Source organism: Salvelinus fontinalis, chromosome 14, assembly GCF_029448725.1.
Source record: "Salvelinus fontinalis isolate EN_2023a chromosome 14, ASM2944872v1, whole genome shotgun sequence".
Lineage (NCBI taxonomy): Eukaryota > Metazoa > Chordata > Actinopteri > Salmoniformes > Salmonidae > Salvelinus > Salvelinus fontinalis.
Genome location: NC_074678.1, coordinates 3061217 through 3077538, shown reverse-complemented (window position 1 = coordinate 3077538; position 16322 = coordinate 3061217). Strand labels below are relative to the sequence as shown.

Sequence of the window (16322 nt, the reverse complement as noted above, 5' to 3'; positions counted from 1 at the left end):
AGAGAGAGATGGAGAGAGAGAGATGGGGAGAGAGAGAGAGAGAGACGGGGAGAGAAAGAGAGAAATGGAGAGAGAGATGGGGAGAGAGAGATGGGGAGAGAGAGATGGGGAGAGAGAGATGGGGAGAGAGAGAAAGGGAGAGAGAGAAAGGGAGAGAGAGATGGGGAGAGAGAGATGGGGAGAGAGAGATGGGGAGAGAGAGAACGGGAGAGAGAGATGGGGAGAGAGAGAAGGGGAGAGAGAGATGCAGAGAGAGATGGGGAGAGAGAGATGGGGAGAGAGAAAGGGAGAGAGAGATGGGGAGAGAGAGAAAGGGAGAGAGAGATGGGGAGAGAGAGATGGGGAGAGAGAAAGGGAGAGAGAAGGGGAGAGAGAGATGGGGAGAGAGAGATGGGGAGAGAAAGAAAGGGAGAGAGAAAGAAAGGGAGAGAGAAGGGGAGAGAGAGATGGGGAGAGAAAGAAAGGGAGAGAGAGAAAGGGAGAGAGAGATGGGGAGAGAGAGAGATGTGGAGAGAGAAAGGGAGAGAGAGAAAGGGAGAGAGAGATGGGGAGAGAGAGAAAGGGAGAGAGAGATGGGGAGAGAAAGAAAGGGAGAGAGATGGGGAGAGAGAGATGGGGAGAGAGAGATGGGGAGAGAGAGATGGGGAGAGAGAGATGGGGAGAGAGAGATGGGGAGAGAGAGATGGGGAGAGAGAGATGGGGAGAGAGAGAAAGGGAGACAGAGATGGGGAGACAGAGATGGGGAGACAGAGATGGGGAGACAGAGATGGGGAGACAGAGATGGGGAGACAGAGATGGGGAGACAGAGATGGGGAGACAGAGATGGGGAGACAGAGATGGGGAGAGAGAGAAAGGGAGAGAGAGAAAGGGAGAGAGAGAGATGGGGAGAGAGAGAAAGGGAGAGAGAAGGGGAGAGAGAGATGGGGAGAGAAAGAAAGGGAGAGAGAGGGGAGAGAGAGATGGGGAGAGAAAGAAAGGGAGAGAGATGGGGAGAGAGAGAAAGGGAGAGAGATGTGGAGAGAGAGATGGGGAGAGAGAGATGGGGAGAGAGAGATGGGGAGAGAGAGATGGGGAGAGAGAGAACGGGAGAGAGAGATGGGGAGAGAGAGAAGGGGAGAGAGAGATGGGGAGAGAGAAAGGGAGAGAGAGATGGGGAGAGAGAGATGGGGAGAGAGAAAGGGAGAGAGAGATGGGGAGAGAGAGATGGGGAGAGAGAGAAAGGGAGAGAGAAGGGGAGAGAGAGATGGGGAGAGAAAGAAAGGGAGAGAGATGGGGAGAGAGAGAAAGGGAGAGAGAGATGTGGAGAGAGAGATGGGGAGAGAGAGATGGGGAGAGAGAGATGGGGAGAGAGAGATGGGGAGAGAGAGAACGGGAGAGAGAGATGGGGAGAGAGAGAAGGGGAGAGAGAGATGGGGAGAGAGAAAGGGAGAGAGAGATGGGGAGAGAGAGATGGGGAGAGAGAAAGGGAGAGAGAGATGGGGAGAGAGAGATGGGGAGAGAGAGAAAGGGAGAGAGAGATGGGGAGAGAGAGATGGGGAGAGAGAGATGGGGAGAGAGATGGGGAGAGAAAGAAAGGGAGAGAGAAGGGGAGAGAGAGATGGGGAGAGAGAGAAAGGGAGAGAGAGAAAGGGAGAGAGAGATGGGGAGAGAGAGATGGGGAGAGAGAAAGGGAGAGAGAGATGGGGAGAGAGAGAAAGGGAGAGAGAGATGGGGAGAGAGAGATGGGGAGAGAGAGATGGGGAGAGAGATGGGGAGAGAAAGAAAGGGAGAGAGAAGGGGAGAGAGAGATGGGGAGAGAGAGAAAGGGAGAGAGAGAAAGGGAGAGAGAGATGGGGAGAGAGAGAGATGTGGAGAGAGAAAGGGAGAGAGAGATGGGGAGAGAGAGAAAGGGAGAGAGAGAAAGGGAGAGAGAGATGGGGAGAGAAAGAAAGGGAGAGAGAGATGGGGAGAGAGAGATGGGGAGAGAGAGATGGGGAGAGAGAGATGGGGAGAGAGAGATGGGGAGAGAGAGATGGGGAGAGAGAGATGGGGAGAGAGAGATGGGGAGAGAGAGAAAGGGAGACAGAGATGGGGAGACAGAGATGGGGAGACAGAGAAGGGGAGAGAGAGATGGGGAGAGAAAGAAAGGGAGAGAGAAGGGGAGAGAGAGATGGGGAGAGAAAGAAAGGGAGAGAAAGAAAGGGAGAGAGATGGGGAGAGAGAGAAAGGGAGAGAGAGATGTGGAGAGAGAAAGGGAGAGAGAGATGGGGAGAGAGAGAAGGGGAGAGAGAGAGAGATGGGGAGAGAGAGAAAGGGGGAGAGAAGGGGAGAGAGAGATGGGGAGAGAAAGAAAGGGAGAGAGAAGGGGAGAGAGAGATGGGGAGAGAAAGAAAGGGAGAGAGATGGGGAGAGAGAGAAAGGGAGAGAGAGATGTGGAGAGAGAAAGGGAGAGAGAGATGGGGAGAGAGATGGGGAGAGAGAGAAAGGGAGAGAGAGATGTGGAGAGAGAGATGGGGAGAGAGAGATGGGGAGAGAGAGATGTGGAGAGAGAGAACGGGAGAGAGAGATGGGGAGAGAGAGAAGGGGAGAGAGAGATGCAGAGAGAGAAAGGGAGAGAGAGATGCAGAGAGAGAGATGGGGAGAGAGAAAGGGAGAGAGAGATGGGGAGAGAGAGAAAGGGAGAGAGAGATGGGGAGAGAGAGAAAGGGAGAGAGAGATGGGGAGAGAGAGATGGGGAGAGAGAGATGGGGAGAGAGAAAGGGAGAGAGAAGGGGAGAGAGAGATGGGGAGAGAGAGATGGGGAGAGAAAGAAAGGGAGAGAGAAGGGGAGAGAGAGATGGGGAGAGAAAGAAAGGGAGAGAGAGAAAGGGAGAGAGAGATGGGGAGAGAGAGAGATGTGGAGAGAGAAAGGGAGAGAGAGATGGGGAGAGAGAGAAAGGGAGAGAGAGAAAGGGAGAGAAAGAAAGGGAGAGAGAGATGGGGAGAGAGAGATGGGGAGAGAGAGATGGGGAGAGAGAGATGGGGAGACAGAGATGGGGAGACAGAGATGGGGAGACAGAGATGGGGAGACAGAGATGGGGAGACAGAGATGGGGAGACAGAGATGGGGAGACAGAGATGGGGAGACAGAGATGGGGAGAGAGAGAAAGGGAGAGAGAGAAAGGGAGAGAGAGAGAGATGGGGAGAGAGAGAAAGGGAGAGAGAAGGGGAGAGAGAGATGGGGAGAGAAAGAAAGGGAGAGAGAAGGGGAGAGAGAGATGGGGAGAGAAAGAAAGGGAGAGAGATGGGGAGAGAGAGAAAGGGAGAGAGAGATGTGGAGAGAGAAAGGGAGAGAGAGATGGGAAGAGAGATGGGGAGAGAGATGGGGAGAGAGAGAAAGGGAGAGAGAGATGTGGAGAGAGATGGGGAGAGAGAGAAAGGGAGAGAGAGATGGGGAGAGAGAGATGGGGAGAGAAAGAAAGGGAGAGAGAAGGGGAGAGAGAGATGGGAGAGAGAGATGGGGAGAGAAAGAAAGGGAGAAAGAGATGGGGAGAGAGAGAAAGGGAGAGAGAGAGAGAGAGAGAGAGATGGGGAGAGAGAAAGGGAGAGAGAGAGAGAGAGAGAGAGAGAGAGAGAGAGAGCGTTAACTGTTCATTTTTATTGTTTATTTCACTTTTGTTTAGTATCTATTTCACTTGCTTTGGCAACGTTAACATATGTTTCCCATGCCAATAGAGCCCTTAAATTGAGAGAGAGAGAGAGAGAGACAGAGAGAGAAAATAAGTAGGGTAATGGTAGTTTAATGAGGCCTGGTCAAGGTTGAACCTCTGGTCAGGGCCAAAACTGACAATCACCAAAGCCCTCTAAAAGCCCTCTAAAAGCCCTCTGACACTGAAGGGCTGAAACAAGTGTGAACAGACCACACACGAAAGGGTAATGATATGCAGAGCAAACAGACCACACACACAGAGGTGAGAGACTTGACCTGAGCTGAGATACCATAGACCAATCGAATATCAGCATGCCGTGTCTCTAACCCATTCCGTAAGTGAAGGCAGAAGAGCGTTAATGAGAAGCCAGTGAACGGCAGGTAGCACATAGCCCCTTGTTACGAGTCCTGTCCTGTAGTTGGACTGAGATGAAAGCCTTTACTGTCAGGTAGTTCCAGGTACTTTTACTGTCCTTTAGTTCTTCTGAAAACGAACACATCTCACTCATGTCATTAAGATCTCTCTCTCTCTCTGTGTGTGCAATGTTTCTCACTGCTGCCAGGGAGGACCACTCTCACCTCTTACCCCATGGGTTCTGTTGCCATGACATCAGAGTACATCAGTGTGTGTAACCTGTTTACCAGAGCTGTGACCTCCTCTACCCTGGAGGACACAGCCCAGATCACACTCGCATTAGCCTCCATTAAGTGGGCTTTCACGCTTTCTCTCAGTCCGTATTTTGTTTGAACCTGTACATAACCAGGAGAGTAGCCATGAGACACAGAGCGTATTATACAAGAAGGCAGGAGCAGTCAGTACACCACGACAACATGCAGGTGTATCTCTCTAAATCAGTCCGCCTGAGTCCGTTCTCAGATCTACATTACTATAGTGTTTTCATGTCCCACCCTCTGGCCTGTACTGGCCTGTTCTATAGTGTTATCATGTCTCACCCTCTGGTCTGTTCTATAGTGTTATCATGTCTCACCCTCTGGTCTGTTCTATAGTGGTATCATGTCTCACCCTCTGGTCTGTTCTATAGTGGTATCATGTCTCACCCTCTGGTCTGTTCTATAGTGGTATCATGTCTCACCCTCTGGCCTGTTCTATAGTGTTATCATGTCTCACCCTCTGGTCTGTTCTATAGTGTTATCATGTCTCACCCTCTGGCCTGTACTGGCCTGTTCTATAGTCTTATGATGTCTCACCCTCTGGCCTGTTCTATAGTGTTATCATGTCTCACCCTCTGGTCTGTTCTATAGTGGTATCATGTCTCACCCTCTGGCCTGTACTGGCCTGTTCTATAGTGTTATCATGTCTCACCCTCTGGTCTGTTCTATAGTGGTATCATGTTTCACCCTCTGGTCTGTTCTATAGTGGTATCATGTCTCACCCTCTGGCCTGTTCTATAGTGGTATCATGTCTCACCCTCTGGCCTGTACTGGTCTGTTCTATAGTGTTATCATGTCTCACCCTCTGGTCTGTTCTATAGTTTTATCATGTCTCACCCTCTGGTCTGTTCTATAGTGTTATCATGTCTCACCCTCTGGCCTGTACTGGCCTGTTCTATAGTGGTATCATGTCTCACCCTCTGGTCTGTTCTATAGTGTTATCATGTCTCACCCTCTGGTCTGTTCTATAGTGTTATCATGTCTCACCCTCTGGTCTGTTCTATAGTGGTATCATGTCTCACCCTCTGGTCTGTTCTATAGTGGTATCATGTCTCACCCTCTGGCCTGTTCTATAGTGGTATCATGTCTCACCCTCTGGTCTGTTCTATAGTGGTATCATGTCTCACCCTCTGGTCTGTTCTATAGTAGTATCATGTCTCACCCTCTGGTCTGTTCTATAGTGGTATCATGTCTCACCCTCTGGTCTGTTCTATAGTGGTATCATGTCTCACCCTCTGGTCTGTTCTATAGTGGTATCATGTCTCACCCTCTGGTCTGTTCTATAGTGGTATCATGTCTCACCCTCTGGTCTGTTCTATAGTGGTATCATGTCTCACCCTCTGGCCTGTTCTATAGTGGTATCATGTCTCACCCTCTGGCCTGTTCTATAGTGGTATCATGTCTCACCCTCTGGCCTGTACTGGTCTGTTCTATAGTGTTATCATGTCTCACCCTCTGGTCTGTTCTATAGTGTTATCATGTCTCACCCTCTGGTCTGTTCTATAGTGTTATCATGTCTCACCCTCTGGCCTGTACTGGCCTGTTCTATAGTGGTATCATGTCTCACCCTCTGGTCTGTTCTATAGTGTTATCATGTCTCACCCTCTGGACTGTTCTATAGTGTTATCATGTCTCACCCTCTGGTCTGTTCTATAGTGGTATCATGTCTCACCCTCTGGTCTGTTCTATAGTGGTATCATGTCTCACCCTCTGGCCTGTTCTATAGTGGTATCATGTCTCACCCTCTGGTCTGTTCTATAGCGTTATCATGTCTCACCCTCTGGCCTGTTCTATAGTGGTATCATGTCTCACCCTCTGGCCTGTTCTATAGTGGTATCATGTCTCACCCTCTGGTCTGTTCTATAGTGGTATCATGTCTCACCCTCTGGTCTGTTCTATAGTGGTATCATGTCTCACCCTCTGGTCTGTTCTATAGTGGTATCATGTCTCACCCTCTGGTCTGTTCTATAGTGGTATCATGTCTCACCCTCTGGTCTGTTCTATAGTGGTATCATGTCTCACCCTCTGGTCTGTTCTATAGTGGTATCATGTCTCACCCTCTGGTCTGTTCTATAGTGGTATCATGTCTCACCCTCTGGCCTGTTCTATAATGGTATCATGTCTCACCCTCTGGCCTGTTCTATAGTGGTATCATGTCTCACCCTCTGGCCTGTACTGGTCTGTTCTATAGTGTTATCATGTCTCACCCTCTGGTCTGTTCTATAGTGTTATCATGTCTCACCCTCTGGTCTGTTCTATAGTTTTATCATGTCTCACCCTCTGGTCTGTTCTATAGTGTTATCATGTCTCACCCTCTGGCCTGTACTGGCCTGTTCTATAGTGGTATCATGTCTCACCCTCTGGTCTGTTCTATAGTGTTATCATGTCTCACCCTCTGGTCTGTTCTATAGTGTTATCATGTCTCACCCTCTGGTCTGTTCTATAGTGGTATCATGTCTCACCCTCTGGTCTGTTCTATAGTGGTATCATGTCTCACCCTCTGGCCTGTTCTATAGTGGTATCATGTCTCACCCTCTGGTCTGTTCTATAGTGGTATCATGTCTCACCCTCTGGTCTGTTCTATAGTGGTATCATGTCTCACCCTCTGGTCTGTTCTATAGTGGTATCATGTCTCACCCTCTGGTCTGTTCTATAGTGGTATCATGTCTCACCCTCTGGTCTGTTCTATAGTGGTATCATGTCTCACCCTCTGGTCTGTTCTATAGTGGTATCATGTCTCACCCTCTGGTCTGTTCTATAGTGGTATCATGTCTCACCCTCTGGCCTGTTCTATAGTGGTATCATGTCTCACCCTCTGGCCTGTTCTATAGTGGTATCATGTCTCACCCTCTGGCCTGTACTGGTCTGTTCTATAGTGTTATCATGTCTCACCCTCTGGTCTGTTCTATAGTGTTATCATGTCTCACCCTCTGGTCTGTTCTATAGTGTTATCATGTCTCACCCTCTGGCCTGTACTGGCCTGTTCTATAGTGGTATCATGTCTCACCCTCTGGTCTGTTCTATAGTGTTATCATGTCTCACCCTCTGGTCTGTTCTATAGTGTTATCATGTCTCACCCTCTGGTCTGTTCTATAGTGGTATCATGTCTCACCCTCTGGTCTGTTCTATAGTGGTATCATGTCTCACCCTCTGGCCTGTTCTATAGTGGTATCATGTCTCACCCTCTGGTCTGTTCTATAGTGGTATCATGTCTCACCCTCTGGTCTGTTCTATAGTGGTATCATGTCTCACCCTCTGGTCTGTTCTATAGTGGTATCATGTCTCACCCTCTGGTCTGTTCTATAGTGGTATCATGTCTCACCCTCTGGTCTGTTCTATAGTGGTATCATGTCTCACCCTCTGGTCTGTTCTATAGTGGTATCATGTCTCACCCTCTGGTCTGTTCTATAGTGGTATCATGTCTCACCCTCTGGCCTGTTCTATAGTGGTATCATGTCTCACCCTCTGGCCTGTTCTATAGTGGTATCATGTCTCACCCTCTGGCCTGTACTGGTCTGTTCTATAGTGTTATCATGTCTCACCCTCTGGTCTGTTCTATAGTGTTATCATGTCTCACCCTCTGGTCTGTTCTATAGTGTTATCATGTCTCACCCTCTGGTCTGTTCTATAGTGTTATCATGTCTCACCCTCTGGCCTGTACTGGCCTGTTCAATAGTGGCATCATGTCTCACCCTCTGGTCCGTTATATAGTGTTATCATGTCTCACCCTCTGGTCTGTTCTATAGTGGTATCATGTCTCACCCTCTGGCCTGTTCTATAGTGTTATCATGTCTCACCCTCTGGTCTGTTCTATAGTGGTATCATGTCTCACCCTCTGGTCTGTTCAATAGTGGTATCATGTCTCACCCTCTGGTCTGTTCTATAGTGTTATCATGTCTCACCCTCTGGCCTGTTCTATAGTGTTATCATGTCTCACCCTCTGGCCTGTTCTATAGTGTTATCATGTCTCACCCTCTGGTCTGTTCTATAGTGTTATCATGTCTCACCCTCTGATCTGTTCTATAGTGGTATCATGTCTCACCCTCTGGTCTGTTCTATAGTGTTATCATGTCTCACCCTCTGGCCTGTACTGGCCTGTTCTATAGTGGTATCATGTCTTACCCTCTGGTCTGTTCTATAGTGTTATCATGTCTCACCCTCTGATCTGTTCTATAGTGGTATCATGTCTCACCCTCTGGTCTGTTCTATAGTGTTATCATGTCTCACCCTCTGATCTGTTCTATAGTGGTATCATGTCTCACCCTCTGGCCTGTACTGGCCTGTTCTATAGTGTTATCATGTCTCACCCTCTGGTCTGTTCTATAGTGTTATCATGTCTCACCCTCTGGCCTGTTCTATAGTGCTATCATGTCTCACCCTCTGGTCTGTTCTATAGTGTTATCATGTCTCACCCTCTGGTCTGTTCTATAGTGTTATCATGTCTCACCCTCTGGTCTGTTCTATAGTGTTATCATGTCTCACCCTCTGGCCTGTACTGGCCTGTTCTATAGTGTTATCATGTCTCACCCTCTGGTCTGTTCTATAGTGTTACCATGTCTCACCCTCTGGTCTGTTCTATAGTGTTATCATGTCTCACCCTCTGGTCTGTTCTATAGTGTTATCATGTCTCACCCTCTGGTCTGTTCTATAGTGTTATCATGTCTCACCCTCTGATCTGTTCTATAGTGGTATCATGTCTCACCCTCTGGTCTGTTCTATAGTGGTATCATGTCTCACCCTCTGGCCTGTACTGGTCTGTTCTATAGTGTTATCATGTCTCACCCTCTGGTCTGTTCTATAGTGTTATCATGTCTCACCCTCTGGCCTGTACTGGCCTGTTCTATAGTGTTATCATGTCTCACCCTCTGGCCTGTACTAGCCTGTTCTATAGTGGTATCATGTCTCACCCTCTGGTCTGTTCTATAGTGTTATCATGTCTCACCCTCTGGTCTGTTCTATAGTGTTATCATGTCTCACCCTCTGATCTGTTCTATAGTGGTATCATGTCTCACCCTCTGGTCTGTTCTATAGTGTTATCATGTCTCACCCTCTGGTCTGTTCTATAGTGTTATCATGTCTCACCCTCTGATCTGTTCTATAGTGGTATCATGTCTCACCCTCTGGTCTGTTCTATAGCGTTATCATGTCTCACCCTCTGGTCTGTTCTATAGTGGTATCATGTCTCACCCTCTGGCCTGTTCTATAATGGTATCATGTCTCACCCTCTGGTCTGTTCTATAGCGTTATCATGTCTCACCCTCTGGCCTGTTCTATAGTGTTATCATGTCTCACCCTCTGGTCTGTTCTATAGTGTTATCATGTCTCACCCTCTGGTCTGTTCTATAGTGTTATCATGTCTCACCCTCTGATCTGTTCTATAGTGGTATCATGTCTCACCCTCTGGTCTGTTCTATAGCGTTATCATGTCTCACCTTCTGGTCTGTTCTATAGTGGTATCATGTCTCACCCTCTGACCTGTTCTATAATGGTATCATGTCTCACCCTCTGACCTGTTCTATAGCGTTATCATGTATCACCCTCTGGCCTGTTCTATAGTGTTATCATGTCTCACCCTCTGGTCTGTTCTATAGTGTTATCATGTCTCACCCTCTGGTCTGTTCTATAGTGGTATCATGTCTCACCCTCTGGTCTGTTCTATAGTGGTATCATGTCTCACCCTCTGGTCTGTTCTATAGTGGTATCATGTCTCACCCTCTGGTCTGTTCTATAGCGTTATCATGTCTCACCCTCTGGCCTGTTCTATAGTGTTATCATGTCTCACCCTCTGGTCTGTTCTATAGTGTTATCATGTCTCACCCTCTGATCTGTTCTATAGTGGTATCATGTCTCACCCTCTGGTCTGTTCTATAGTGTTATCATGTCTCACCCTCTGGCCTGTACTGGCCTGTTCTATAGTGGTATCATGTCTCACCCTCTGGTCTGTTCTATAGTGTTATCATGTCTCACCCTCTGGTCTGTTCTATAGTGGTATCATGTCTCACCCTCTGGTCTGTTCTATAGTGTTATCATGTCTCACCCTCTGATCTGTTCTATAGTGGTATCATGTCTCACCCTCTGGCCTGTACTGGCCTGTTCTATAGTGTTATCATGTCTCACCCTCTGGTCTGTTCTATAGTGTTATCATGTCTCACCCTCTGGCCTGTTCTATAGTGTTATCATGTCTCACCCTCTGGTATGTTCTATAGTGGTATCATGTCTCACCCTCTGGCCTGTTCTATAGTGTTATCATGTCTCACCCTCTGGTCTGTTCTATAGTGTTATCATGTCTCACCCTCTGGTCTGTTCTATAGTGGTATCATGTCTCACCCTCTGGCCTGTTCTATAGTGGTATCATGTCTCACCCTCTGGTCTGTTCTATAGTGTTATCATGTCTCACCCTCTGGCCTGTACTGGCCTGTTCTATCGTGTTATCATGTCTCACCCTCTGGCCTGTTCTATAGTGGTATCATGTCTCACCCTCTGGCCTGTTCTATAGTGTTATCATGTCTCACCCTCTGGTCTGTTCTATAGTGTTATCATGTCTCACCCTCTGGCCTGTTCTATAGTGGTATCATGTCTCACCCTCTGGTCTGTTCTATAGTGTTATCATGTCTCACCCTCTGGCCTGTACTGGCCTGTTCTATAGTGGCATCATGTCTCACCCTCTGGCCTGTACTGGCCTGTTCTATAGTGTCATCATGTCTCACCCTCTGGTCTGTTCTATAGTGTTATCATGTCTCACCCTCTGGCCTGTTCTATAGTGGTATCATGTCTCACCCTCTGGCCTGTACTGGCCTGTTCTATAGTGGTATCATGTCTCACCCTCTGGTCTGTTCTATAGTGTTATCATGTCTCACCCTCTGGCCTGTACTGGCCTGTTCTATAGTGTTATCATGTCTCACCCGCTGGCCTGTACTGGTCTGTTCTATAGTGTTATCATGTCTCACCCTCTGGCCTGTACTGGCCTGTTCTATAGTGGTATCATGTCTCACCCTCTGGCCTGTACTGGCCTGTTCTATAGTGGTATCATGTCTCACCCTCTGGTCTGTTCTATAGTGGTATCATGTCTCACCCTCTGGTCTGTTCTATAGTGGTATCATGTCTCACCCTCTGGTCTGTTCTATAGTGTTATCATGTCTCACCCTCTGGTCTGTTCTATAGTGGTATCATGTCTCACCCTCTGGCCTGTACTGGCCTGTTCTATAGTGGTATCATGTCTCACCCTCTGGCCTGTACTGGCCTGTTCTATAGTGGTATCATGTCTCACCCTCTGGTCTGTTCTATGGTGGTATCATGTCTCACCCTCTGGTCTGTTCTATAGTGGTATCATGTCTCACCCTCTGGTCTGTTCTATAGTGTTATCATGTCTCACCCTCTGGCCTGTACTGGCCTGTTCTATAGTGGTATCATGTCTCACCCTCTGGTCTGTTCTATAGTGTTACCATGTCTCACCCTCTGGTCTGTTCTATAGTGGTATCATGTCTCACCCTCTGGACTGTTCTATAGTGGTATCATGTCTCACCCTCTGGCCTGTACTGGCCTGTTCTATAGTGGTATCATGTCTCACCCTCTGGACTGTTCTATAGTGTTATCATGTCTCACCCTCTGGCCTGTACTGGCCTGTTCTATAGTGGTATCATGTCTCACCCTCTGGCCTGTACTGGCCTGTTCTATAGTGGTATCATGTCTCACCCTCTGGCCTGTACTGGCCTGTTCTATAGTGGTATCATGTCTCACCCTCTGGCCTGTACTGGCCTGTTCTATAGTGGTATCATGTCTCACCCTCTGGACTGTTCTATAGTGGTATCATGTCTCACCCTCTGGCCTGTACTGGCCTGTTCTATAGTGGTATCATGTCTCACCCTCTGGCCTGTACTGGCCTGTGATGGTAACCGTCTGTCCAGCATTCTTCAGAGCTGCAGCAGCCTGCTCATGGGTTGCACTGCGCAGGTCGACCCCGTTCACCTGCAACACACACGGTCAACACAGAACCACACAGGAGTTTGACCAATGATCAGCAGATGACCAGAGAGACCCAAGGCATGTCAATGGAGAACTAGTCAATCTAACCTCATCAATAAAACTCACGAATCACAAGCAATCAATAAGAGGCTAACCCGGTTTCGGTGTGTGTGTGTGTGTGTGTGTACGTACGTGTGTACGTGTGTGTGTGTGTGTGTGTGTACGTGTGTGTGCGTGCGTGTGTGTGTGTGTGTGTGTGTACGTACGTGTGTACGTGTGTGTGTGTGTGTGTGTATGCGTGTATGTTCTTACTGAGATGATGCGGTCTCCTTTGCGAAGCTCTCCACAGAGGTCAGCAGGTCCACCAGCCAGGATGAAGGAGATAAAGATCCCTTCTCCATCCTCTCCTCCTACGATGTTAAAACCCAGGCCTGTAGAACCACGATGTAACACCACCTTCCTGGGCTCCCTGGAACACACAATATATACACACACATTAGAAATACATATATATATACACACACATTAGAAATACATATATATATACACACACATTAGAAATACATATATATATACACACACATTAGAAATACATATATATATACACACACACACATTAGAAATAAATACACTATTATATACATATATACACACACATTAGAAATACATATATATACACACACATTAGAAATACATATATATACACACACATTAGAAATACATATATATATACACACACATTAGAAATACATATATATATACACACACATTAGAAATACATATATATATACACACACATTAGAAATACATATATATATACACACACATTAGAAATACATATATATATACACACACATTAGAAATACATATATATATACACACACATTAGAAATACATACACTATTATATACATATATATATATACACACACATTAGAAATACATACACTATTATATACATATATATATATACACACACATTAGAAATACATATATATATACACACACACACATTAGAAATACATACACTATTATATACATATATACACACACATTAGAAATACATACACTATTATATACATATATATATACACACACATTAGAAATACATACACTATTATATACATATATATATACACACACATTAGAAATACATACACTATTATATACATATATATATATACACACACATTATAAATATATACACTATTATATACATATATATATACACACACATTAGAAATACATACACTATTATATACATATATATATATATACACACACATTATAAATATATACACTATTATATATATATATATACACACACACATTATAAATATATACACTATTATATACATACACAGATTATAAATATATACACTATTATATACATATATACACACACACATTATAAATATATACACTATTATATACATATACACACATATATATACACTATTATACACACATATATATATATATATATATATATATATACACACACACATTATAAACATATATACATATATACACACAAATATACAAACTATTATACATATATATATATTTATACACACACACACACATATATATATATATATACTATTATATATATACACACTATTAAATACACATAAATATATATATATATACACACACACACATTATAAATATATATACTAGTATATACATACACACATATATACACACTATTATACGGATACATAAATATATACACATACATATATACACTATTATACACATAGATATACACACACAAATTATAAATATATACACTAATTTACACACTATTATACAAATACATATCTCGCATGGAATAGCCTTCATTTCTCAGAACAAGAATAGACTGACGAGTTTCAGAAGAAAGGACTTCGTTTCTGGCCATTTTGAGCCTGTAATCGAGGCCACAAATGCTGATGCTCCAGATACTCAACTAGTCTAAAGGCCAGTTTTATTGCTTCTTTAAATCAGCACAACAGTTTTCAGCCGTGCTAACATAATTGCAAAAGGGTTTTCTAATGATCAATTAGCCTTTTAAAATGATAAACTTGGATTAACTAACACAACGTGCCATTGGAACACAGGAGTGATGGTTGCTGATAATTGACCTCTGTAAGCCTATGTAGATATTCCATTTAAAAAATCTGCCGTTTCCAGCTACAAAAGTCGTTTACCACATTAACAATGTCTACACTGTATTTCTGATCAATTTGATGTTATTTTAAATGGATAAAAATGTTATTTTCTTTCAAAAACAAGGACATTTCTAAGTGACCCAAACTTTTGAACGGTAGTATATACACCATTATACACACCATTATACACACTATCACATAACACATACACACTATCACACACACACTATCACACACACACTATCACACACACACTATCACACACACACTATCACACACACACTATCACACACACACACACTATCACACACACACACACACACTATCACACACACACACACACACACACACACACACACACACACACACACACACACACACACACACACACACACACACACACACACACACACACACACACACACACACACACACACACACACAATTATATACATAACACATACACACACACACACAGTGTATATACATATACACACACACACACAGTAACAGTACACCCTGTTACACACTGACACAGACACAGTTAAAGCCCAGCCTTCCTGAAACACACACAGAACCAAAAAGGTGAAGTTTAGTTCCTCCAGTCCTATTATTGGAAGTAGCGTTCTCTCTAGTGGTGATCATGGACATTTCTGTTTGGTTGACTTGTTCAGAAAGGCTGCATTGGCATGGAGCTGCCAGCAGAGGGCACTGCCACACAGTCATTATGTTCAGCACCTTAACTTCCACTATCTCCAGTCCGCTTCACTCTTATATTACGACACTAACATCTCAACACTAGAATATCATTTAGACTCTGATATTAATCATTAGATAGATGGTATTCAATATCAATAAGATGATATAACACAGGGACAACATAATCCAGGGGAGAATGGCATGCCAGCTTCCCTGCAAGATATAGCCTCTCTCTACACAATGAGAGAACGGACATGATGAGCGTTCGACTGGATATGGTGTGAGGGACGGATCTGAAAGCTTATCAGATTTATTTCAAATGAAATTCAGCTATTGGTCCAGTCCTGGTGTACACGCGAGGTGCGGATGGCGGTGTGACGCGGGTTTTGGTAACCGCTGTGACGTCTGTTGGGTGATGCAGTTCCACTGGGTCCCGGCCTTAAATCCCTCCAATAAAGTGGATTAAATATGGTAGAATTGAGACCTGAGGCTACATCGCTGTATACCCATACAACTCTATCACCCCGCCGTGGCACTGCCCGCCATCTGCCCCGCTGCCCGATTCACTCACTGTCTCTTAATGCCACACACACACACACAGTCAAACAGTCACACACACACACAGTCGCGCACACACACACACACGGTCACACTAACACACCAATGAATGTTCAGTTAAACAAACCATACAACTCAACGCCCGATTACTTTTTAAACATTCCACCCCAAGAACAGTGCAGTGGTTTCCCTAAGTACATGCAGTAGCCAGCCAAACAGAAAAAGTAGCCAGCCAAACAGAAAAAGTAGCCAGCCAAACAGAAACAGTCCATCTCTCTCTGTCCCTAGCTATCCATCTCTCTCTGTCCCTAGCTATCCATCTCTCTCTGTCCCTAGCTATCCATCTCTCTCTGTCCCTCTCTCTCTGTCCCTAGCTATCCATCTCTCTCTGTCCCTCTCTCTCTGTCCCTAGCTATCCATCTCTCTCTGTCCCTCCCTCTGTCCCTAGCTATCCATCTCTCTCTGTCCCTAGCTATCCATCTCTCTCTGTCCCTCTCTCTCTGTCCCTAGCTATCCATCTCTCTCTGTCCCTCCCTCTGTCCCTAGCTATCCATCTCTCTCTGCCCCTCTCTCTCTGTCCCTAGCTATCCATCTCTCTCTGTCCCTCTCT

At 45.4% G+C, this 16322-nt stretch overlaps 1 protein-coding gene across 15 annotated transcripts in view; it reads right to left on the bottom strand.

Moving 5' to 3' along the window:
* The window catches only part of LOC129869391 (disks large homolog 1-like), a 282157-nt gene that overhangs the window by 68892 nt on the left and 196943 nt on the right, over positions 1-16322 (bottom strand). For 14 of the 15 annotated variants that reach the window (XM_055943757.1, XM_055943763.1, XM_055943760.1 and 11 more), the window contains 2 exons: positions 12613-12769; positions 12201-12303 (listed from right to left, as the gene is read on the bottom strand). In XM_055943757.1, coding sequence (XP_055799732.1) covers positions 12201-12303; positions 12613-12769 — 260 coding nt within the window. Of the gene's footprint in view, positions 1-4575; positions 4592-12200; positions 12304-12612; positions 12770-16322 lie in introns of those variants that run through there. The other variant, XM_055943773.1, reaches the window with a different exon arrangement.